This window comes from Triturus cristatus, chromosome 3_2 (genome assembly GCF_964204655.1).
Source record: "Triturus cristatus chromosome 3_2, aTriCri1.1, whole genome shotgun sequence".
In the NCBI taxonomy this organism is placed as follows: Eukaryota; Metazoa; Chordata; class Amphibia; order Caudata; family Salamandridae; genus Triturus; species Triturus cristatus.
In genome coordinates, this window is record NC_140584.1 from 202,035,331 (window position 1) to 202,062,390 (window position 27,060).

The 27,060-nt window shown below is 46.7% G+C and overlaps 1 protein-coding gene across 2 annotated transcripts in view; it reads left to right on the top strand.

Annotated features, from left to right (window-relative positions):
* Positions 1 to 27,060, top strand: part of SNX4 (sorting nexin 4) — a 467,422-nt gene that overhangs the window by 421,552 nt on the left and 18,810 nt on the right. For both annotated transcript variants that reach the window (XM_085647507.1, XM_085647506.1), the window contains one exon: positions 6,173 to 6,287. In XM_085647507.1, coding sequence (XP_085503633.1) covers positions 6,173 to 6,287 — 115 coding nt within the window. The remainder of the gene's footprint in view (positions 1 to 6,172; positions 6,288 to 27,060) is intronic.

Below are 27,060 nucleotides of genomic sequence, written 5' to 3' on the forward strand. Positions count from 1 at the left end.
TCTTCATCAACTTTCCTATCCCGCTAACACAACCGTTCCTCAATAGAATGTGGCCGGCCTGCCATGACTCACCTGGACGGACAGAGTACAGCAAGTATCTTGGGAGGATTTCACACTGCCCTTTGAATTGGGTGGGATCTGTGCACCTGACTTGAAACTATACTACTACTGTGCTCAGACACACTTAACACATTTTTGGCACTATACAATCTTGTTTCTCCCTCACACTGTGTGTGAGGCAGACCCCACCCCATTTCCCCTATTCACTATGAACTGTGCACACATTTTCCTCCATCTTGGCCCCGGGCTGAGATCAACACTGTGGGTTGTACATTTTGGGCCTGGGGCTATGTAAGACACATACACATGGTGGGCTGCATAATAGCAGGTGATATACCTCTCATGCTTAACCCGTCTAGCCCCCATTCTGGTGAATATGGGCCCTGGCTCCAGCTGCAGGTCGTCCAGCTCACTAAGGCGGGTGACCTTTATACAGTCGGTCTTTTCAGCTCCCTTCAAGATATCAACGATTGCCCAGAATGCACTACACTAGATGTACCCCTCTATTATAGATCAGGAGCATTTTGTAAGAAATTCCAACATTCCCAGAGACCCCTAAATCAGCTGGTTCTAACTTCCCTAGTGTGCACTGGGTAGGCTTACACAAGATGGGTGGTGATGCTGGAGCCCCCCTCCTGAGCACTAATGGTGCTTCTGCTGCATACCAACTAGGGCGCTGTCCCCTAACTTCACCTTAAGTTCCTTCACCAAATGTACTGCATCCCACTGTCCTTATACAAGATGGGCCTGAGAGAAAACTACCTGCCCACATTGCCAACGCGAGGATATTGACTTCATTCGCCTGGTACTGTCCAAGTAATGCAGAATTTTGGATGACAGTCCTGCATACTGTTCTCCAAATCACTGATGTTGAGGTTAGCTGAAAGCCTCTTGTGTGTCTTTTAGGCTATGTTAAGGACGTTCCAGTGATTCTGTTGTTACTTGTGAAGTGTCGAATAGCCATGAGATGGGGTAGGGGGTCTCCCCCACAGGAGACTTACTGACTTTCTGATCCTGTATATTGCCAGGATCAGCTAGATATGTTCTGGGAGCTGACCCCACACCTTCTCGACCCAGAGATATTTGGCACCCAGTCCGGATGTATTTGGCTCTGCATTGAGTGATTGACTCTACAATAAGGGTCACTGCTGTCACTGGCCTATTCTGATAGACAATTGCATTACTGCTCCAGCTGGTTCCAGATGCCTTTGGTCATGGTCATGGACTCGAGTGGATAAATAAGATGTCGGTGTGGGGCTGAATCACCCACCAGTGGTGGGTGGAGATTGTGTATGTTAACGCAGACGTGTATTTGCTTTGTAGCTTAATTGCAAGTGATGTACATCCAATAATGTACTTCTTGATGAGGGCATGTTTTGTTAATGGTTCTTCAACAAAACAATGAAAAAGCCACCTATTTAGAGTGAGAAATGTCATGTCTGCTTCACAAATGTGCAAACGACAACTGTCAAGTAATACTCAGGACTTTAGGTTAAAACAATCAGTTTGGGCATTAAAAACGCGACAGTTAAGACAATACATAATACTCAGCCCTGCATCTGACTGTTCAGCAAGAGAATTATTTTCCTGCTGTTCTCACCTTGATCTTTTCTCTGCCAGTTCACTGGATACATGCTCTCCACAAAGCTTCTAGGTTTGGTGTTGTTTATGTTGCTTCGAATGTGCCTTTGGAATCCTTGGCTTCAAAAGCTTCCTCACCTCGACTGCCAGGTTGATTTAATGTCGTTTATTATTGAGGGTGAAAGCCAGTCAAAACAGGTAACTCCTCCTCTTAGGAATTTTCTTGTGGCGCATGTAAGTCTTGTTGTCTTTGAAATCTCTGCATTTCACCAGAGTGGTATATGATAAATCTTGATACAATTACTCCATAATTTTTTAACTTTATGGGTTCTTGCTTCTGGGCTGGGGCTAATATTATGTCTTCCTTCAGCTCAAAAATAATTGACCATACTGAGGATGTTTGAGGCTAGGTATTTTTTTTTTTTTGTTGGAAGTCTGAAAACATGAGTGGGGAGCAAGGCTGTCCCTTGGTCATCATGAAGCTGAAGTATGTGGCAGAAGAGAGACTGAGCATAAGCTTCCAACTCTGAAATGGGCACTTCACTGTTCATCCGGAAAAAGCAGATGATGTTCCTTTGGGACCCAATTTGAAAACCTTCCAGTTAGTCAGTGAGTCACTTGTTGCGTTTCTAGAGTGTTGAACCTGGCCGACAACTCATTACGCTCATGAGCCGGGTCAGGTAGATCATTCTTGAGATGATCAGTTCTCGATTCCGCTTTCTGCAAGAAATGATCGAACTTCATCAAGGCCTTTGCAGAGTTCTCCAGCAGGGCAGCGACGCTCTTCCTAAATTCCTGCAGCACCAGCAGGATGTCCGCTTTAGTGAATCGTGCCTGCAACTCTGAACAAATAGGCCAAGAGTTAAGCTGCAGGGCACGCTGCGTTTTCTTCATTAATGGGATTTTTGGAGCTTTAACCTTGGATGAGCATCATTCAGGCAATCGATGAGCCTGCTAGGTGGAACAAAGCAACACCTCAAAGATACAGGTGGCAATGTCATATCCAACAACATGTCCTATAGACACCCAGCACACCCAAAGGAACCATTGCTGGCCCTCAACATCCTCTTCTCCTTTGTTTTAACTGGCCGTGGACCAGAGAGTGTCTGTGAGAGGAAATCAACTGAGGAACACGTTCGGAAGCCAAGTCCTCATTTCTTGTCCTTCCCCCTCCTCTTCTCCCCCAGGTCAACGCTTCAGTCTTTCTGCACAAGCTGAAAACTTTTACTTGTCTACATGACCTCCCATAGTACAACTCTCCCATTAGGCCACTGATCTGCAGTCATATTCTTCCACAGACACTAGGTCAAACTTCTGAGGAGTCTAGTTGCACTCTCACTCCAGCCCTGGCTATCTTAGATTTGTGCTTTGATGGAGGAAAATAGGTAGAGATTTCATAACAGTGTTTGTACCATCTGTCTGTACTGTGAGAACAGACTTGCTGATTCTCGCCTCGCTGCTGCTCCTCTCCCATGACTTGAAGTCAAAATCCTCGCCAGCTAGTGCGTATTGACAGCTCCCCTTCCTGGCCAAAGCCAAACTTTTATTTAACAAAAAGAATGACCCACACTATGTTCTAGAAAGGACTTGGACGTTAACACAAGCTGCATTAGTATGCCTGGGTAAGACGAGGCAGAAGAAAGATGGCAAAATAGTCATCCAAACTGTAATGACAAGTCTCTGGTGGAATAGGTGGGGGCCCAACTTGAACTACACTGCTGTACCAGGTATTCAGGAAATACATGAAAGGTGACGTATTCAAGGAAGTATTTGTAGTATGCCCATCAGAACAAGACTACTTTCAACCCCAAGCCACTGCAAACAACTCGCATTTATCAAAGATCCATAGCCCTCCCCCTAAATGTAGGTCTCTGTTTAAACAAGGCTAACTGCCAACTACCCAAAGTGACTTTCATTGGATTATTCGGCAACACTCTCACTAAAGGTCAAATAAGACGCATTGAACCAGAGACCGAGACCGGGATGACGAGAGGCCCTCTCTCGCAGTGGCCACCCCATAATTTAATTATTTCTAATTCTAGCCCCCCCCTGGCCCTGCATGTCCCAGTGTCCCTGGCTGCTGTCGATGGTCTGCCAGTGCCTCCCGCCGCCAGATTGAAAATTGTCAATGAAATATTGGATCCAACATATCATTGTGGACCTGGAAGCTAATGAATGAGTTGTGACTCTCTATATATTTTGCGCTATCTTGTATCTTTACGAATTTGGTTGATCTTCATATCAGAAGCTTTCATCTAACTCTTACCATTGTACTACAAGATTTCATAAACATTCCCTGCTGCTAAAATTAGGAATAGTATTGGACCATCTGTGTCTCCAATTTTAAAAGTTCATCCGCCTTTGTGAAAGCATCTCTATTGTGTATATCTTACTATAAGAAACTTGCCCTTGATTAGAAAATCATTCAAGAATAACTATTGTCCCTCCCTCAGTGGCCTATTTTTCCTGACGAAGGCGCCTGTGTGTGCCGAAACGCGCGTAGAATACATTCTAGTCAATTATAAATTTGTGCCACACTATTTTTATGTAATCTGTGTTATATTAACTACCATTTATTTGTTATTGTTTATACACCTTCACTTGTTTGTATACTTTTGAGCGTATGATTGACAGTATGCATATTTGACAAGTCAGCCCCTGTATGAATGATCATACTGTTTTTATATATTTTCAATGTCTAATAAAAACTGTTTTGTACTTTTGCTATAATTATTGTTGTCTCTGGGTTCTCATTGACAGTATGTAATATCATTGTTGCATTGTTCTTCTGTTAATTGGTTTCCTAAATTCTGTACAATTATTGTGTATTCCCTACATTTAGGAACCATATCCTTACAGTAGGGAGCCCTCCTCTTTACATTTAACAAGGCTAACTGCCAACTTCCCAAAGTGACTTTCATTGGATTATTCAGCAACACTCTCACTAAAGGTCAAATAAGACGCGTTGAACCAGCTATAAACATGCCTTATTACAGGTCCTACATAGCACTCTAAATTGGCCATTTGGCAAGGTAGGACTAGTCTATAGTGTAGTCGGTTAGTTCCCAAAGGGCAGATCTGTCAGGTCAGTGTGTGGGCCGTTTTGTGGCTGTTAGTGGACCTATTTTATGGTCTGGTGGGACAGTTTCTACTGTTGGTTTCCCTGAAATTACCACAAACATTGCCTGCAGCAAGCACAAAAGCATGTATTCCCCCATACTTTTTGGCAAATCAAATCCATTCTCCACCATCGCACAATGGTGGACCAACTCCATCCCTCAACCCACCGTCCACTGTGGAGGTAGCAAAAAATCTTAGGTTGACATTTGATACTGATCTCTCTTTTCAGGTTGTATGTTGGAACAACGCATGCTGTTACTCCGCAGTCTTTACAACAAATGCGTCTTTACCATGCATATCATTACAACGACATGCTTAAGCGAAAGTGCTGGACTTTGGAGCGGTATAATTTACTATTCCAACTCCAGTCTGCACAACATTAGGGAGTGGCAAGCATGTGTTTCAATCTGGTTAAATCCCTTAAAACAAATCTACGTCCTCCCTCTTGACACCAGGAAAGCCATATCTTTTGCCCTAATCACGTCAAGAGGTGACTACTGCAATAGTCTTTATGCAGGCTGCTCCAAGCAGCTAATTCACAAGCTCCAGATAGGTGGCTAGACTTGTGCTGAAACTTACTAAGTGGAGCTCCGTGTCGGCCGCCCTGTAACTCCACTGGTTACCCATCCACAAAATAATCCTATTCAAGACCCTACTACTAGATTTCAAAGCCTTCAAATCCCCTGGGCCCAAATATCTCACAGCCCAGTTCTGCCACTTCAGGACCCAGAGAACATTGAGATCTTCCGACGCCAATCTTTGGGGCCTCCTTCTTTTAGACTGAAATCCAGAGGGGTAAAGGGCTTCATGGTGCTGGGTGCCAAAGCTTGGAACCATCTCCCCAGAACACTCCATTTCATGGAAACTGAAGTATTAAAAAAGTTTAAAGACCTGGCTTTTTCTTGCCCCTGATACACTGTCACTCCCTTTTCTAACCAATTTAGAGCCGTTACATAAGCATCCCTGTTGACTCCCAGCATAGCGCCAAGATGCTCAATTACGAGTGACAGTGTGCTCTACAAGTACAACATTCATTCACACGTTGCAATAAAATTATACAGTATTTCTTAATAAGTTCAAAACTGCCCCAATTTGCAAATGTGGGCTACTTAATTCACTAATTTAGGCTACTTTTATGTTGGTGTCTCGGCCTATTTTCAGTCCAGGTCAGTCAGATCCTACCATAAGGTGAAATGTATTCCCTCTGTGCAGCCCCTTAATTTCTTTTAAAGGTTCCATTGTAATGGCAGACTTCTTTTCCAAAAGTGTTGAATGTATGCAGTCAGGTGACAGGCACATTTTCTAGATATGATTAAGAACATGTATATCCTATCCTAAAAGTTATTTCTTGGTCCTACATTACCTCTACTCCTAAACCACAAATATACAAATTGTTCACATTGCTCTGCAGGGAATTTGTGAAGAATGCATGGGAAGATATTGATCGCTTCAGAGAGCAGAAGAATCATGACTTGAAAGAAGCACTCATTAATTATGCTGTGATGCAGATTAGTATGTGCAAAAAGGTATGTATACATGAATCTGTGCACTAGCAGAAAATGTTGTGTAGGAATGACTAATCATTTTTTGCATTTTCACCCTTCTGCTGACGTTTGGTAGCTATTATAGACAAAATGTTAAAAAGCCATCAAAGGTACCCTTGAATAGGTAGACATATTTTCTGACATTTGTTTACTACATGCCCACAATGACTCTGAAGGTCATGGTTCTGTTTCTACCAACGACTGAAAATGTGAAGAGAGCAGCAACATGCATGTCATTCTCTGAAAGCGGGTAGAGCCGATCTACTTGGGTTTCAGCGAATAGTCAGACAAATCTTGCCACCAACTCTCATGCTGAACAACCTTTGAACAGACAGTGCTATTGAGCTAGGTGAAACGGCGCCACTCAGGAAAATCACACATATATATCAGTTTCAATAAATCCTAAATTCTGGGCGGTGCTGTAAGGTGAGAAGAACCACCAACCTCCCCCAAAAATGCAGCCGAGGCCACTGAATACACAAAGGAAATCCTCAACACATGTCTGTAGTGTATCTAAACAATTATCTGCATATTGTATGCATTAATATTAGCACAGTATTTTGAGTTTCTTGTTTTTCTTTCTTTATTCTTATAGTTTTACTTCAGCCGACACGTGTTTCGTTGCATACACTAGGAAATCATCCCGCGACTTTCTCAAGGCTCTACAATCTTTGGTATATTCCTTTCTTATGTGGTGATAATTCCACTTGAGAGTCACGGTTTTGGGCTACGTTGATGACTGAGCTGTCCTTACGAGCTCGTGGATTGGTCAGACGGAAACCTTTCCGGTATGAAGAACTGATTTTAACGCATTAGACAGATATTTTAACCATTGTGGATTGGAATTATCACCACCAAAAAAAGGGAATATACCAAATATTGTAGAGCCTTGAGAAAGTCGTGGGACGTTTTCCCAGTGTATGCGACGAAACACAAGTCGGCTGAAGAAAAACTATAAGAATAAAAAAAGAAAAACAAGAAACTCAAAATACTGTGTTAATATTTATGCATACAGCGTGCAGATAATTGTTTAGATACACTACAGACATGTGCTGAGGATTTCCTTTGTGTATTCTCATGTTGAACAGTCTGATGCCTGTATAGGTCTGATTTGCTTCTGCAGCAAGCACTGAGAAGAGGGATGATTTATAAGAAGCTTCTTTGGGTTTTGGCCTGTAATAAGTTCAAGGAGCATACAACATCTATGTAGATGTTGTTACAGCACTGATAACTGGAATAACACCTTTTAACAAATTTGAGCCCCAAACAACATTCCTAATTCAAAGTTTCCACGTAACAGGTATAATAGATTCCCTATCTCGTAAATATTCTCTGTGGAATGTAAACAAAACATTTAACATCGATGTTTGGCCTCAAATAGGCTAGACCCATAAATATCAGACTTTTGTTCTAAAAAAGCTGGCATTTTGACAAGTTCAGTCACTTACAGACTTTATGATTTGGTCATTCGCTGGAGGAAGTGAAGTGAACTACAATAGCTTTAATTTTCCATAAGAATGAAAGACAAAGAAATACGAAACCAGTCAAAATTATGAGTCCACTATACATGTACCATCAAAATACTTAAAAATGACCTTTGGATGCCTATCGTTTTTACATTACTTTGTAGCAATTGGCTTCTTAGACTTGGAGCATAATCCTCTTACTACTGAGGTGGGCATGCATGATTTTTTTTTGTATTTTTTTTTGTGGAAAAACCTTTATCATTTGCAGTTGCATCATCTTACAATGCACAGTCACCGTCCAGGTGGCGAAGCAGTTAAACAAAACGCACACTTCCAGATGGTAGGACACAGCCATTCAGCCGACAACCCGGAGGTCCGGCGGCGTTGTGCAGGTTAACATGTGTACAGAAAGGAGGTGCGTGCATTGTTAAGAGAGTAGATTTGTGGCGCTGTTTGTGTGTTTTTATGTTTTTGTGGTGTCCCTGGTGCGTGTTGTCGGCGACAGAGGGTGGCGCTGTGGTCCAGCCCACTCCGCGGCTATGTCGGTTGCCACCCAGGCCCTGATCTGGAGTCTTACAGGACACCGCTGTTACCCCAAAGTGTAAAGGCCTCCGGGCAGCCGAGCGCCAGCATCTTGCTCATAGTGTGGGCTGAAGCGCGACAAGGATGCTGCAGTATAGCTCACTGCGACATATATGGCAACGCGTAGATCCGGCGAGCCTAGTGTGCAGCTTCGCAGTCCATATCTATGCGTGTACTATGGCGCGCATCCGTCCCTCCAGCGCCGCACCTCCCAGACCGCCAAGTGTCAGCGCGCACCCGGCATGCCACACAGTGCACCCAGGGCAAGAGATTGCCACACTCTCCGGGCGCATCCGTCCCTGACCGGGAGTGTGTGTCTACGTCGCTTTGTCATCTGTAAGCAGGGCGCGCTAGGGAGGGCAGCGCCTCGGGGGCGCCGCACAACGCATCTATCGTTCGTTATCTGTGGATAGGTAAGGATCCGGTCTGGGAACTGAACCTATAAATAAACTGGTTCCCGTGTATGTGTGGCAATAGGAGGTGTCAAGGTTAGGGTCGTAAACTCAGGTGGGGTCAAGGGGAAGGGGGGAGAAGGGAGGAGGAGATCATTCTGCGGTAGAGCAGGAGGGCCATCATCCGCCAAGCGGGGCACAGTGGGACTGCGTAGCGTGCGCGGGAAGCCGCAGGCCAGGGTGGGGGGGGAAAGAAAGAGGGCCGTCAAGAAGGCCGGAATTCCCCGGCGCCCATGCTCGCACTCGCCTGTCCTGTGTGTAGGGTGCTCCTCTGTGCCGGAGAGGGAGCGGCCGGGCAGGGCAGAGTGATCATGCCCCCCCGTCCGATCCGGGCAGCGCGCCTGAGGTGGGCATGCATGATGCATCAAGCACCTCAGAACAAGTTTCCCTTTCTTCTCTTTTCAGAGGCTCTTAAAAATCCTATTTGGGGGCCTGTGAGAGAAGTAAGCTTGTGTATCTGCTAGTTCACTTTTGTGTGGCATATAGACTTATGCAGGAAAGTCCATTTTATCTGACAAACCACCCAGTAACAGTATTCCCCTGTGGTACATGGAACGTATTCAAGTGAATTGGGAGCCAACAAGAAACAATGTTTATTGGAGAGTCATTGCAATCTTCTTGATGAAGGCAGAATGTCCACATTTGTATGGTGTTCAGCATGTATTGATGAAGCATCTGTTAATTCTGCTGAATAGTTTTGATTCTAAGGTTATTGAGCCTCATGGTATCTTGTACTCTTTTGGTCATTGAGGACTAATCACAGATCTGAAGGAAGCCCCTGATTGTGTACAAGTTCAACAGGATATTTGCTGAGGGTTAAAGGAAAATCTGTTGATGGGCCGGGCTTTTCCTTGACTGAATTGTGATGGACACATTCCTTACTGGTTGGGAAGCACATCTGGCAGACTTGGATGTTAGTGTGCTGAACCTACCAACTGGTGGTGTATGCCTTCTCTTCATTTCTGATCTTTCTGTGGTATTCAACAGATTCAGGTGGTTTCATATCATGATTCTTGTGACTTCTGATTGTCTCAGGAAGAATCTTATATTCATTATTCGAAATGTCACTAATGGCAGATTTGTGAGGTTGTTAGTCATTTCCATCACTTTTGATGCTGGAAGGCATCAGGCTGTTTCATCCATATACACACAATTAGCAAATGCAGATTTGGCTCATGAAAGGCTAAGAACGTGACTTATCACAAGAAGTCTTGCATGTCATGATGCATACCAGGCGGTTTAGATTACAGGTGTCCTTATGAATTCAGATAGATGAACCTCAGTAACCAGTGACAAGGGCATGGGAGAAACAGAAATCTGACCTGTCAGTAAATTGATTGTTTGCCAAGCACTACAGGCCAAACCTTGAGGATATAGTTCTCTTGTCTGTGTGTCCATCCTTGGAAAGCCTTGTTGTACAACCCTCATGCTAGAAGTAAAACCTGAGTTCCTTCTTGGTGCCCACACCTCGCTTAATTATCTTTGAGACACTGCAGCCACAAGCTCTAACAGTTCCACTGGTGCTTTTTCAGTCTGAAAAATACCTAAGAGTGCTTGTAGATTGGTTTATTTATCAGCATCCTGGTTCTACACATTTCCTAGTAATAATGTATTATTTCTGCCTTTGCTTAATCTTATGTTGTTTCTGCATCACCTGCATGGCATACAATTTCTGTTTTTCCAGTGCCTCTACCCCGCCCCACTCAGTACTCTGTAATGGCATTTTTTTTAATTTGAAAGTTCTGCAAAAGGCTCTTAAATAAATGTAATACTCAGGATATTAAAGGCTACTTATAGAAGTCTTTCTGAAACCGGCATCTGCCAATTAAATAAAGAGGGTGCAGTAAAAGTAATTCCACACTGTTGCTTTGCACAAGAGATACAACTCCTGACTGACCTCTTTAGCTCCCCCAGCTAACACCAAACAGCTTCTGCCTCACTCAGTGCGTCAAGCTTTTAAGTTCTCCTTTTGCATTATGACCTTGCATTTAGAAATTCAAGGACGTTATCACAGGAGACTCAAGGAAAGGTTTCAAGATCATCCCAAGGGAAGGTATGCCATCTGACCAGTTGTTATAACTGTGAAGGTTATATCTGAGTTAGAAGCACATAGCTGTCGCCATGGAGTTAGGACGCGATCTTTGTGTTCATGGCTTGCCTCACTAAAGCCAAATACAGAACAAAAAGTATTGACCCATCCTTTTTCAGATTCTTGGTTTTTCTGATCTTTTGCTGATCGAGCTCCAAAAGAGAAAGTTTGATCATAGGCCTATAAAAAAGGAAGGTATTCTTCAAGTTCCAGCAGAAGTAGTATGGGAAAGGTCAATTACATCAGAATATTTACATACCCTGTTGCAAGGACAACATAACCCCACAACAGTGGGCAAAGTATTTTTACTATTCAGCCTATGAGAGCAAGAAAATGTCAGCCACTCTCATTTGCACATTAGTGACTCCGTAACTCTGAATCAATCAGTCTGTACCCGTGAGGGTGTTTGTGTAAATGTGCATTGCACAAAAACAATTGGGGTGCTTGATATTGAACATAATGGTTGCATGGTCTGGTTTCTCTGCCTGACATTGTGCCCAGACCATCGAAATCCTCCTTCCTACGCCAACTCGAGCAAGAGGTTCTAGTTCTAATAAAGAATCTGCCCAGATCATTGAGATCCTCCTTCCTAAACCGACTTGTGCAAAAGGTTCTACTACTTATAAAGAATCTGTTACAAATTATCTCAACTATCCAAGGGGAACTACTCTGGTACTTTTTTTAGTAAATCGGAAATGTCAGAAATCAGACTATCCGGTAGAAATGCACACAGGTGGATCAAACAAGGATAATTCATGATTTTGACTTTACATAAAATCTATTCACAACTGTAGTAAGGGTTTAGCTGTCCTCATAAACCTGCTGAATGCTTATGTTCACAACATTGTTACAGTATACAGTTTAAGGTGGATACTTTTTCCTCCAGCTACCGCACCTTCTGTATATCCCCAGGCACTCAACTGGCTCGAGAACCCCTTTTCCACTGCAACAGTTCTCCAGTGCTTCCAGTTGGCACCTCAAGACTAAACTCGCAGCTTCATAAGCCCAGGATGTGATCATGTTGGCCTAGATAACGTGCTGTATGGCGCACTGATATAAGTTGCTGTTTTTTATGCACCTTACCAATGAAGGTCCGGGGCTCTTCTTCTTTGTTAACCAAAATCCCTCACAATTATTTGAGTAACAAGTAGGTCAAATGTCTCCTCCTAAAGTCGTGGGGATCAAACTCTATCAAAGATGTTAAAAGAGGTCTTACTTGGTCCTCCACAACATCAGTATGTGGTGTCAGGGCTCTGATTTCTATCTTTTGACTTCAACCTCCTGCACCTCCTTGTGCCTGGAAGCATTGAGGAAGCACAAATCCAAGTTTTTCTTGGATCGTGCCCAAAATTACATCCCTAAAGGCATGTCTCCTTACAGAGAGTGGTCTCTTGAAGGAACCTCTTGTAAAAAAAAACCCACAAAAAACATAACAGGAATAAGAAGCCTTTTTCTTCCTCGTGGATGTGGCCACGCTCCCAGGACCACTCTATCTCGGTGGTCTCCAGATCACAAGGAAGAAGACTGCGAGGTCTGCCAGTTGTTTCAGTCCAAGAACACCTTAAGGGATCCAAGGGCATGTCGCAGGGAGATGCACCACCGGAAGGTAGCTGAAACACCAGACATTTTCGGCCACCAGGATGTCGAGGAGGAGGCACTCCATGAGGCCTCTGCAACTTCGGAAGAGACTTTTTCCGTACAGGACGCTGACTCAGACTTGAAGATCAATCCCCAACTGCAGGATCTTCCACCGGGTCAATGTACTGGGAGTAATCCCACCCCCATCCTGCCCCCTCAAATACTTCTGACTCCAATTGAACATAAGCCTTCTGGACAACCACTGCCAACAGGTCATGGTTGGCACCGAACAACGGCTCTGGCTGCCCCACCCCCAGACTTGGCACCGAAAGCACAGACTAAGCCTTCCGGGTGTGCACAGAGCCGACAACCACATCCTCAGCCTTACCACTTTGGCTTTGAAACCCAAACATGCATTCCAGGACCAGCTCCTAAATCGGCTCCTGGTACTCCGGTGGAGCCAATCCTCCAGACCATTTAGGAACGGCTGATTCAAAATAAAGGATACATTTCCAGCCTCAAAGTGGCCGCATTCTAAGAAAGACTGTGGTGTCGGCACCTCCTCCATCTAAGCGCCAACTCTCCTTTGAAAAAGCAATTGACATGCCGGTACCTCTTAAAAAGGGGAAGGAGGCACCCTCCTCCACCTTTTTCACCACCACCTCCCCCTACACCCTTCATTTCACCACCTACACCCTCTCCACCTCATTCTCGGGGGGATCACCTAGACATTACTCCACAGGGATCACCACATTCCTTCACTGTGGATGATTCCTATGATGCGCCACAGCCCCTTGGACAAATTATGATGTGGATCCCCCAGGAGACACTATTTCAGACCTCTCCCCTGCCAACCCATCACACCCTGATGATACCACCTCATATCAGGAGCTCATCAGAAGGGCTGCAGCGTACCACCAAGTCCCGCTCCATAAAGAGCCTATAGAGGAGGACTTCCTTTTTGAAACCTAATCTTGTACACATAGGGCTACTCAATACCTCCCCATGTTAAAAGGCATGCTGCTTCACACCGATGACATCTTTAAGGACCCTGCACACGCACACATTATTGCTCCCAGGGTTGATTAAAAAAAAAACTGAACCCTCGGAAAACATTTGCATCCGAAGGCAACTTCCCCCTGATTTCTTAGTTGTGTCCAATGCCCATAAGAGTGCTAATTCACAAATCACAGCTGACGCTCCACCTCCCGATAAGAAGTCTAAGCTAATTGATGCTTCAGGGAAACCAGTAGCGGTGCAATCTACTAATCACTAGCGGATTTCAAATGCACAAGGCTTCTTAGCCAAATATGATCTCGCCCACTGGGACGAGATGGAGGACCTCCTCCGGTACCTCCCTTAGGAGCATAGGATGTGAGGGTAAGAACTTGTCCTTAAACTCATCTCCAATTCCTCCATTAGGTGTGCTTTAGACTCTGCAGATACAGCTGCCAGTGGTATCAACACCAGTGACCTATTACGCAGACATGCTTGGCTGCATATCTCTGACTTCAAGCCAGAAGTCAAGCAGACACTTTTAAATGTCCCCTTTGACAAGGAACACCTATTTGGCCCACAAGTGGACCAAGTGCTGGAAAAGATTAAGATTGGCACGGAGGTCGCTAAGTCCATGGGTGTGCTTCAAACACCCATCTCCCGTGGTTCCTTTTGTTGCTCCTCATATATGGCAGGTTCCAAAGCAGCATCTTCAGATGCCGTTTTCTCCTCCTACAAATCATAGACTCATAACTCTCCGTCAACTGGGTATTTCAGAAGCACATACGACTCCCAAGGGTAGGGCAGAGGTGCTTACTGAAGCGGTGCCCCTAACAACACCAAGCAGTGACTCTCTTCTCCTTCCCCGCAATCATCTCATGCCTGTCTGGGGTCAATTACAGTTGTTTTTCCCCCACCTGACTATCCATAACATCGGATCAGTGGGTGTTGGACATTATCCAACATGGTTGTCTTGAGCTCATCACCACACCTCCAAACATACCATCTAGCACACACAAACTCTCTCTAGAAGATCAACAATTGCTCAAACAGGAAATACAAGCTCTGTTTCTCAAAGGAGCTATAGAGCCCATTCCTCTTCAACATCAAGGGTCAGAGGTCTTCTCCCTGTACTTTCTCATTCCCATAAAGACGGTTCTCTACGGCCAATCTTCTATCTCAGGCCCTTAAATCATTACATCCTGTCAGAGCACTTCCATATGGTCACCCTTCAAGACGTGATCCACCTTCTACACCAAGGCGACTTTATGTCAACACTAGACTTAAAGGAAGCGTACTTCCAAATTCAAAATTCCTCTACCACACCGCAAATGCCTCCAGTTTGTCACAGCTGGAAAACATCACCATGTCAAAGTCCTCCCATTCGGGGTGACCATTGTACCCCGGGGATTCACCAAATGCTTGGCAGTGGTGGCAGCACATCTACACAAGTAAAGGATCCACGTCTTCCCATATCTCAACCACTAGCTTATCAAAGCCAATACCCTCCCTCTGTGTCACCAACACACTCAGTTCACTATAGATCTGCCCCGCCAGCTAGGGATTACCATGAATGTCAAAAAAATCCCCTCTTCAACCCTTAAAAGTTCAGCCCTATCTGGGGACTATTCTCAACACACAGTAGGGTTAGCCTATCCCAAACAGCACACATTCAGAATTTCCAGACACCTCTACCCCAATTTCAAGCCAATCAACAATTAACAAAACTGTCATGTATCTGCTGGGTATGATGCATCGCCTTACTGCCACATGCACTATAGAACATGCATCTGCTGCAAGAATGTTGAGCACACCAGTGGTCTCAGTCACAGTGCCATTTAGAGGATCTAGTGTTGATAGACAGCCACAGTCCTCGCTCTCTGACAGCGGACGCATACCTCACAGGATGGGGTGCTCACCTACAGGATCTCATAGTTTAGGATGTCTGGGACACCAAACACCAAAGTCTCCACATCAACTACCTTGAGTTTCAAGTTGTTCACCTAGCATTGAAAGCTTTCCTATCTCACCTAACAGGCAAGTGTGTCTTAATCCAAACAGACAATATGACAACAATGTACACTCTCCACAGTTATCATCGCTATCTCAGACTGTTTGGCGTTGGGCGATACATCACAACATCCATTTGTTAGCATAACACCTCCTGGGCACAGACAACAATTTTGCTGACATCCTCAGTGGTATGCGGAAACAAGTCCATGAGTGGGAGCTCCACCACCAAGTCCTCCTCCCCTACTTCCACAGGTGGGGGTTTCCACAGATAGACCTGTTCAAAACTGCAGGCAACACAAAATGCCCAAACTTCACCTCCAGGTTCCCACACCCTCTATCCAAGGGCAATGTTCTGTGTATGAACTGGTCAGGGATACTTGCCTACGCTTTTCCGCCTCTCCCTCTTCTTCCGTTTCTAGTTCGGAAGCGCAGGCAAGCCTCTCTCACCCTCATTCTAGTAGCTCCCTCTTGGGCTCGTCAACCCTGGTTCACAACACTATGTGAACTCGCCGTAGTTCTCCACGAGAAGCTTCACCTCGACCCAGACCTCCTCACTCAGAACCATGGAGAAATTAGGCATCCAAATTCAAAGGAACTCAACCTTGCGATTTGGCTCCTGGGGTCATAGAATTCGGGTATCTAAATCTACCACCTGATTGTTTGACCATTCTCAAAGAAGCTCGCAGGCCTACCACTAAAGAATGCTATGTTGCTAAATGGAAAAGATTTGTCTGTTACTGTCATAATAAGGGTATCAATCCATTTGATGCTACAATACAAAACATTGTTTGTTTCTTGTTGAAACTACAGCTTTCTTGCCTTACATTCACATGCATATGCATACATCTGCCTACAGTGACTGCCTGTTTACAAAATAGACAGCACCTGTCTTTATCCAAAGTACCAGTCATCAAAGCCTTCCTTACCTTTATCTTATATTACCCGAGTGTATGAGCATTCTTAAAGAAGCTCGTAGGCCTACGACTGGAGCATGTTATGCAGTTAAGTGGAAGAGATTTGTCTTTTACTGCCGTAATAGCAACATTGATCCATTTAATACAACTGTGCAAAACATTGTTTGCTACCTTCTTCATTTACAGCTCTATGGCCTTGCCTGTACTTCAATATACTACATCTCACTCCAGTGGTTGCCTATCTACAAAATAGGCAACGCTTTTATTTTTTTGAAGGATCATATTTATTAAGGCCTTTATGGAAGGCTTTAAAAAAAGAATTCCTCCCAGAGTTCCACGTGCAACCGCATGGAATCTCAATGTTGTTTTTACTGGACTTAAGAGTCCACCTTTTGAACCATTACGTAATTGTTCCCTCTAGTTTCTATCTTGGAAGATCGCATTTTTAATTGCCATTTCTTCACTTAGGTGTATCAGTGAGCTCCAGGCACTAACCTTGGAAGAACCTTTCTTCCAACTACACAGGGATAGGGAGGTCCTTTGCACCAACCCTTCCTTCCAAAGGTGGTTTCTCCTTTCCACCTTAACCAATCAGTTGAGTTAGGTGTTTTCTTCTCTCTACTAGACTCAGTTGCAGAAAGGGCTCTTCATACACTAGATGTTAAAAGGGCTCTAATGTATTACATTGACATAGCCAAAAATAAAACCAAACAACTCTTTGTTGCTTTTTCACCCCCTCAGAAAGGAAAGCCCATATCTAAATCAGGTAATTATAGATGGATAATTAAATGTATTCAAACATATTACATCAAAGCTAAAATGACTTACCTACACCCCCTAGAGCGCACTATACTCATAAAATGAGGGCTTCCATGGCTGTCCTGTACAATATCCCAATAGCTGATATATGTAAGGCAGCTATATGGTCTACACCACACACTTTCACTAAGCATTATTGTGTGGATGTTCTATCATACCAACAAGCTAATGTAGGTCAGGCAGTGCTATGTACACTTTTCCAAGCAATTGCAACACCCACAGGTTAGCCACCGATTTTCGAGGGCATTGCTTAACAGTCTATGCAAAGCATGTGCATCGACAGCCACACATGCCTCAAACAGATTGTTACTTACACTTTAAGCATCTGTTCTTGGCAGGTAGTGCTGTAGATTCACATGCGCCTTCCCTCCTCCCTGGACATTTGTGGTGGCTGTTGGAGTTCTTTTTCCCTTTTCATATGCATGGACATCTCTTTACTGTAGCCTAGTAGCCTGCTGTAGCGTGCTATACCTCCCATTAAAGGCCCACTCAGAGGGCCTTTAACAAGGGAGCGGGACTTTAATGCTGGTATAAACCAGCTACAGAGGGCTATACGGCTATTAGAATAGTCCGCCACTGGAGGGCAGAATGTTTTAACAAATCAAAGGTCTCAAAGAGCACAAGGGGATTGAAATCCCCTTGGGCTCTGTGAGGCCTTTTGGAATGTTGGAGCTCCAGGCTTCTACCGGCCAGAGAAGCCAGGAGCACTCCATTGTTTTCAGTGTAGGTCCCAACATTCCAATGTTCAAATAATACTTATTCACATTCCATTCTCTCCTGCCAGCAGTAAAACAACCTAAAAATGGAGCTGATGCCCATGCGCATTATCACCAAGAGGAGTCACTTCAACTTTCAACTTGAAAGACTTCCTGGAAGTAAAACAACTTACACACATCCGGACCCAACTCTAGATGGCAGGTGTATGCAAAGTATGTGAATCTACACCACTACATGCCAAGAACAGATGCTTACAGGGTAAGTAACCTAATCCTTTTGTTGGAGATCACTTCGACTCATGGTGTCTGGTCACAATTACTGTTTTTTGCCAAGATAAGATGGTTCTCCTTACTTGCCAATCCTCTACCGAACCTTGTGTCTGCATTCAATACTGACCAATATATAACTGTTAGAAATTGGTTTTCTGGCTGGCTAGGGTATGCACCTAAGCCAGGCAGAATCCACCACTCTAGTAAGGATAAGGAGATTTCACGTCTAAAATAACCCCTGCTCACCCCCTTGGTAGCTTGGCAAGAGCAGTCAGGCTTATCTCAGAAGCAGTGTGTGAAGCATTTGCACATAACAAACAGTAATACAGTGAAAACACTACAAATGTACACCACACCAGTTTTACAAAAATGTCCAATATTTATCTATGTAAATCTGAAAGAGACACGTTGGTGATAGATTCCTTACCTTAGAATATCCCCAGGCGTCAGACTGGATCCGGAACGTTTTTCGTCAGCAGTACCCCTGCGCGTCGGTAGGTGGCGTTTGCGGCTCCGCGTCCGTCGCTGGCTGGCGTCGTAAGTGCCGAGATTACGTCACGGAGACTACTTAGGTGCCACCCATGCGCGCTGACGTCAGTTCTTTCTTTTTCCGCGCTAGCAAGCGCAGATCCGGTTAGAGCACGGACCCTAGTCACTTTTTGACTAACTTATGTCTCTACTTCTTTGAGTCTTTGACTCCTGGTGCCGCGTAGGGATGCCTGGGTTTAAATCCTGCGGGGCCTGTCGCCGTACGATGTTGGTGGCCGACCCCTATGACGTCTGTCTCTACTGTCTGGAGCGCAACCATGACTCCCGGTCATATTCCGACTGTCTGGCCATGGCTCTGAAGGCTTTGTGGGAGCGGTCCCGAAAGCTGCTGGAGGCTCGGCAGTCATCTCCGCGCCTTTAGAGGTCTAGGGGTCGCTCGAAGGACCGACCGTGGAGCCATTATCATCGCTCCTCGGGGTCAAAGTCTTCACACTCTGAATCGGGTAAGAGACGTCACAAGAAAAAGTCGAAGAAGCATTTGCGCTCTCCGACGTCCCCCCATCGGTCTCTGGACGAGGGGGCCAGGGTTACTTCCCCCGCGGCACCGTTGGAGCCTGAGAGTCACGCGGCCTACCCACCTTATTCGGGTCAATCGGCGACTCTAGCCCAGATGGAAAAATTTGTTGCTGTCATGGACCGCCTTTTCAGGCCTCGGGCTCCTGCCGGCATGCCTTTGGGCCCCCCGGTCCCAGTTGAGGGCCCTTGCTTGCCGCCGGCGGCTCCGGCGCCACAAGGTCCTCCGCCGACTGCTCTGGCCCCGGCGCCGCAGGGTCCTCCGCTGGTGGCTCCGGCACCTCCCGCAGATCCGTTCACGGCGCTGCAATGGGTCCCATTCGTCCTGCCCTTGCCCGAGTTTCTCGACAATTTTGCTCCGGGTTGGGACCCTAATTAGGGCATGGAGCCGGCTCAGCGCCAACCAGCGCTGTTCCCAGCGCCATTGGACCATTTGTATTCCCCTCTCCCTCCCCCACCTCAGCAGCTTGTGCCTCGGGCGGTGGAGGAGGGGGACGACTGGGAAGGGTCTGAGGACCCTCTTGCACGGCAGTGCGAGTCTGAACGGGAGTGGGCGGAGGAATCGGAGGATGCAGGTGGCCTTGACCTTTCCTCTGAGCCTGGTTTTCTGTCTCCTCCTGCTGTTATGGAGGAGGGCGCCACATATACTGTGGTGCTCCGTAGAGCAGCTGAGGCCCTTGACCTTGATCTGCCTACTGTCACTCTCAAAACCAACCTCCTCACTGAAGTTCTTCAGCCGGCGGCAAGTTCTATGGAGCCTCTGCTTGCGTTCAATGAGGCCTTAACGGATGTTTTGATGGGCACCTGGTCTAGACCAGCCACAGGGGTTCCTGTGGATAAGAACGTGGCCAGGCGTCATCGCCCAGCACCGGGTGAGCCTACCTTTTTAACAAACCATTCAACTCCGGAGAACCTGTCATCCAGGCCTCCATTTCCCAAAGCGCATTCCCTACCGCCCCGCCGGATAAGGAATCAAAGAAGCTGGAGCAGTTTGGCAAGAAGTTGTTTTCATCTGCCAGCTTGGGGCTGCGGTCAGTCAACACTGCATGCCTCTTGGGCCGCTACTCTCACGCTGTGTGGGACACGGTGGCGCAGACACTGCCCCAGTGTCCAGAGGAGGTTCGGGCTGTACTTTCCCAAGCTGTTGCGGAGGGGAAAGACGCTGCAAAGTTCGGCATCCGGTGTGGGCTGGACACCACGGACTCTTTGGGTAGGGCGATCTCCACGATGGTGGCCCTGCGTCACCACGCCTGGCTGCGATCCACGGGGTTTTCAGGGGATGTTCAGAGTTCTCTCATGGACATGCCTTTTGATGGTACTCGCCTGTTTAGCGATAAGGCAGACAGTGCGCTGGAGAGTTTTAAGGACTTTCGGGCTACGGCCAAGTCCTTTGGTCTCTCCACTACGCGCCCGGCCACGTCTGCGTTTCGTTTTTTTTGTGGCCATGAAAGGGGTGCCCATACACGTTCGTTCAGCCAGAAGCCTGCGCAGAACCAACCTCAGCGCGGCCACGGGCGTGGTGGCCGCCGTGGTGGCACAGGGGGCCAGTGTGCAGGTCAGTCCACCTCCGCTCCCGCAGCATCTTCCTCAAAGCCTTCCTAGTCCGAGCTTTGGGGTGCACCTCACGCCGGTGGGTGGCAGGATTCAACATCACCTCCCCCACTGGCGTTCTGTCACTTCGGACAGGTGGGTGCTGCAAATCGTCCGAACGGGCTACTCTCTCCCCTTCAAATCTGCTCCCCAGCCATGCCACCTCAGTTCCACCGCATGTCGGGGATCACTTTGCGCTTCTCCAACAGGAAGTCATGGCCCTCTTGGCCAAGGGGGCCATCGACCACGTTCCTGGGCCAGAAGTAGGACGTGGTTGTTATTCACACTACTTTCTGGTCCCCAAGAAGGAGAATAGGGGCCTGCACCCCATCTTGGACCTCAGGAACGTCAATCGCCTCCTCCGGAAGGAGAAGTTCAAGTTGTTGACTCTGGCTCAGGTCTTGGCTGCCCTCGACCCTGGAGACTGGATGGTAGTGTTGGACTTGCAGGACGCATATTTTTATATTCCCGTCCTGCAGGGCCACCGGAGTTACCTGCATTTCACAGTAGTCCAGGAGCATTTTCAGTTTGCCATGCTCCCCTTCGGCCTTACCAGTGCCCCTCGGGTGTTCACAAAAGTGATGGCAGTGGTCGCAGCTCATCTGCGCAGATCAGGGGTTTCAGTCTTCCCCTATCTCGACGACTGGTTGTCGAAGGCGGGCTCGCCCCAGGCAGTCGTCTCCCACCTCCAGACTACGGCGGACCTCCTGCATTTGCTGGGGTTCTCCATCAACGTGCCGAAGTCGCACCCGAGTCCCTCTCAGAAGCTCCCCTTCATCGGAGCAGTTCTGGATCCGACACGGTTTCGGGTTTATCCTCCCGAGCAGCGAGTCCGGGATATTCAGGCTATGATTCTGATCTTTCAGCCTCTATCCCGGGTTTCAGTCAGGATGACCCTCCGGCTCCAGGGCCTGATGGCCTCCTGCATCCTGCTAGTGCAACATGCCTGATGGCATATGCGGGCTCTGCAGTGGAACCTGAAGTTTCAGTGGACACAGCATCAGGGCAACCTGTTCGATCACGTCCAGATCTCGGAGGGCACTGCACGGCAATTGCAGTGGTGGCTCACGAATCGCAATTGGGTCAGTGGCAGATCCCTCTCCCTTACCCAACCGGAGCACACAGTGGTGACGGATGCATCCCTCCTGGGATGGGACGGCCACTTAGGAGAGGCGGAGATCAGAGGCCTCTGGTCTCCGGCGGAGTCCCGGCTCCATATCAATCTTTTGGAGCTTTGGGCGATCCGACTTGCTCTGAAGGCATTCCTTCCCTCTGTTAGGGGAAGTGTGGTGCAGGTGTTTTTTTAGTAAACAGATTTTTATTGATTTTTCAATGTGACATCATAGAAAAAGCAGCCCAAAGGGCACATTAAATGATTGAGCAATTCAGTTAAATTAAAGTCCAAAACAGGTGTCCCCCCTCACTCTTCCCTCCTCGGTGTCGAGCCTCCCGGCGGCTGGGCGACAGGTATGTCTACTCACTGGACCGCCTCCCCCCGTATCTGGTTGCGTATGATTGTCCCAGAGTGCCTCCTATAATGAACAACCCAGTGGCATTCCTCATGCGAATGCCACCCGTAAAGAGGATTCATTATAAATGAAAGTGAATTCTAAAGACACATTCTTACACCACCCCATTTCCCCGCCCCTCGCCCTCTTCCCCAACTCCCCAGGAAATGCCCACCACCGCCCACACCCTCAGGCATGCCGCTCCTTCAGGAAAATATCCGTTCGTGGTCTCCTAGTGCATCCACCATGTTCCGTGCCCTTCACATCTCGGACCTCAGGGGTCAGTATCATGGAGAGTGAAAGGGAGTCCGCAGCAGTACCCTCCCAGGTCCCATACTATATCTAAATGTACAGGGATTCTCTGGATTTAGTCAACCAGTGCTTCGCCCCTCTCCCCCACCTCAAGTGTGGTGCAGGTGTTCACAGACAACACCACCTCCATATGGTATTGCAACAAACAGGGCGGGGTGGGGTCATGGACCCTATGTCAGGAGGCTCTGCGCCTCTGGACATGGCTGGAACATCAAGGCATTACCTTGGTGGTTCAACACCTGGCAGGTTTTCTGAATGCCAGGGCGGGTGAACTCAGCCGCCGGTGCATGATGGATCACGAATGGCGTCTGAACTCGGACGTGGCGCAAGGTCTTTTTCTGGAGTGGGGAGAGCCTTGGTTAGATCTATTCGCCACCGAAGAGAACGCTCGATGTCATCAGTTCTGCGCATTGGAATTTCCAAGGTGGCACTCGCTCGGCGACGCATTTCGGCGCGAGTCGAGTTGCGGTCTGTTGTACGCCTTTCCGCCTATACCACTTCTGCCCAGAGTGCTGAAGAAGATTTGGCGCGACTGGGCCCAAGTCATCCTTGTGGCTCCGGATTGGGCACGAAGATACTGGTATCCCGAGCTACCCAGCATGGCGATCGATCCCCCGATCAGACTGCCTCTTCGGGAGGATCTTCTGTCGCAGCAGCAGGGGACGGTTCTCCACTCGAACCTGTCCAGCCTCCACCTCCATGCGTGGAGATTGAGCAGCGACGGTTGACAGCTTTCAATCTTCCTCCCGAAGTCTGTGATGTCATTCTGGCAGCCAGGCGTCCCTCCACTAAAACGGTATACGCCTGCAGGTGGAACACATTTGTGGCGTGGTGTACAGCAAAGGCTGTGGATCCCCTTTCTGCCTCTCTTTCCGAGGTTCTTCTATTCCTCCTCTCTTTGGCCCAGCAGGGATTTGCTCTGGGCACTATCAAAGGTTATCTTTCGACCATCTCCGCTTTTCTACAGCTTCCAGATCAGCCTTCTCTTTTTAAGTCCCCGGTCGTTTATCGCTTCCTTAAAGGCATTTCACACACGTTTCCTCCTGTGTCTTTCATAATGCCTCAATGGGACTTCAATCTTGTCTTGACCTATCTGATGTGCGCTCCCTTTGAGCCCCTTCATAACCGTCCCTTACGTCTTCTCACTCTCAGGACGGCTTTCCTGGTAGCTATCACCTCTGCCAGAAGAGTGAGTGAGCTCCAGGCTCTTTCTTCTATACCTCCTTTCCTTTCTGTTCATCCAGACAAGGTGGTTCTAAGGACCCGTCCTTCTTTCCTGCCAAAGGTTGTCACGCCCTTCCACATCGGGCAGACCATCACTTTGCCCACCTTCTTTCCGCCTTCGCATCCTTCTAAGGAGGAAGAGAGGCTCCACCGTTTGGACCCAAAACGTGCGCTCTTGTTCTATCTGAACCGTACACAACAGTTCCGGGTGGATGACAAGCTCTTTGTTGGCTACGTGGGCGCCAAAAAAGGTCAGGCCGTGCACAAACGAACCATCTCTCGGTGGGTCATTCTGTGCATCAAAGCATGCTACTCGTTGGCCAAGAAGGAGCCTCCAGTGGGGCTGTGTGCTCATTCTACCAGGGCAATGGCAGCCACTACTGCCTTGGGATGCGGGATTCCCTTGCAGGACTTTTGTCAGGCAGCTACGTGGGCCTCGCTGCACACGTTTGTCAAGCATTACTGCCTTGACAGTCAAGTCCGGAGAGACGGCTTTTTTGGCCGTTCTGTTCTTCATGACTTTCTGGTGTAATCCTGTTCGCAGACCCACCACCTGAGTTGGTATTGCTGGGGTATCTATTCTAAGGTAAGGAATCTATAACTAACGTGTCTCTTTAAGATGCACAAGTTACTACTTGTGTAACGATATATCTGTAAGAGACATTAGTTAGTGATAGATTCCTTACTGCCCCACCCATCCTCCCTGTTCTGCGAACTGATACTAGGGTTAAGGTAATCCCTTTCAGGGCCCTAGTTTCATGGCACCAGTGGTCAGTTTCTTGCATGGCTCTGCGTTCCTGGCACGGAAAGACGTTTACAGAACTGACGTCAGCGCGCTAAGTAGTCTCCGTGACGTTATCTCTGTGTTTATGGCGCCATGGCGCCAGCGACGGACGCGGAGCCGCACGACACCACCTACCGACGTGCAGGGGTACTGCTGACGAAAAACTTTCCGGATCCAGTCTGACGCCTGGGGATATTCTAAGGTAAGGAATCTATTACAAATGTCTCTTACAGATATATCGTTACACAAGTAATAACTTGTGCAACAAGACCAAAACAGTAAAATTCCAACATACAGTGATCAATATACAAATAAGTCAAAAATAGGCTTTATATACAGTTTCTTTAAGTCCATAGCTCCATCCGGGGCTATCATGGCGTTGTAAACAAACAAATCCAACGGTTCCAGTTGGTCACGGCGTGCGGGCCAGCTACGGTGTTGGGGAGACCCGTAAAATAGTACCTTTAAAGATGCAGGGTGTCAGACCTTGTGGTAAGCTCCGGAGGAGCGGCATCGACAGGCGTCCATTCCGAAAGTTAGTGCAGGAGTCACGAGCCAGAAGCCTGTACCCAGAAGATGTTGAAGTCTTTGATTTCCCTGAGACTTCCTTCAGGAGGCATGCTCTACATCAAGCCCTATGCAGAAAGAACAATTCAGTCCTTTCCCTACCCAAGACAGAGGCAGCAACTGCAGGCCAGCCCACCAAATCAAGAACATCTAAGGGGCAGCACTTCCAGCTTTCTTCCTGGCAGGTTCCTTAGTCTAGCAGTTATCTAAAGTTCTGGGGTCAGGGTCCCAATATTTATACCACATTTTCCTTTGAAATTAGTACAAAAAAGTTCCTCTGGCACACACAAACCAGTTCTGCCTGGCTCAGGCCAGGTTCACTACAGGAGGTGGAGACCGCTTTGTGGAAGGCAGCCACAGTCCATTCAGGTGCAAGCGATAACTCCTCCCACTACTCTAAATACAGCCAGGTCTATTCAGCCTGGCTATGAGTCACCCAGGAAAGGCAGGACACACATTAACCCCCACTTGTGTCGTTCTAGTGTAAATGCCCAACCGCAGCTCCTGTCACTCCAAACTAAGACGGTGAATACATAAATGGCAGAGGCACACAGGATGGTTAAACAAGAAAATGCCCACTTTCTAAAAGTATTTACAAAGGAACAGTGGTTCCTTAAAGCACAGATAAGTAGAACAGATCAAAGTAGTGATTTAATAAAGACTTTGTCATATAAATCTTATATAATCCTTTTTTTATCATAGAAAACATGGAAAAAACACAAAAGAAAGTATCAAGAAATAGAGTTTGACAAACTCAGGCATAAAACAACATACATGACCAAGACGCAATCAATAGTAGGACAGAAAACAAAGTAAGAGCACTATTGCACCAGTATACAGTAGTTATTTTGAACAATTTTGTATCAAGGTGATAGAGTTGATGGTGTTTCGATCCCATAGAGAATAGTGGGATCATCATCAGGACAAAAGGGTGTGTTGCTTGAGAAGAATGCCTGCTGAAATGAAGAATAAAGGAAAGGGGAAAAAGGGGGGATAGGAATGAAGGAAAACATTCAGCTTTAGAATTGAATTAATCGCAAGAACGATGCAGGTGAGTCACGTAGGGCAGCCATGTAATCAACTGAGATATTGAGTCCCAGGTGCTGTGATATAATAACTGGTAACTGGAGAGGCAACCTAAAAGTGGCAATTTCAAACACACAATATAAAAATCCTCTTCACTAAAAGATGTATTTTTAAATTATGAGTTTAGGAAGCCTGAACTCAATTTCTCTATCTTGTCCCAATGGAAAGTTACGATTGTAAGATGTTACAAGGCATCTCCCATGTTAACCTATGGGGCAGACAGACTTTTAATAGTGAAAAACGAAATACACAATCTTTCACTATCGGGACATGTAAAACACACCAGTATGTCCTATCTTTCACATATACTGCACCCTGCCCATGGAGATACCTTGGGCCTACCTGAGGTGTGCCTTACATGTGATCCAGCGGGTTACCAGCTACAGATACTCACAAACCAAATACTCACCTGGGCCCATAAACACACATTCACATAAGCTGGTAAAGTACCGCTGGGGTCAATTTGTTGTGATATGCCTCTAAGTTTAATTTACCTTAACATTTTCTAATAATATCTTTTCTGAATCATAAAGTACTTTCCTCTGGTCAATGGACCTTTTAGTTAAGCTAGTATAAGGTGAAATTACGTAAATTGAATATTTTAAATAACCCCAGACTCTGGAAGAGTTTAAATATTTATCTAGTTAAATTCATGTGAGCCAAAGCAAAACACAATTCGTACACTGTTTTCTCCAAGGAAGGAAAATCAATCTTTCAAATATGTCAG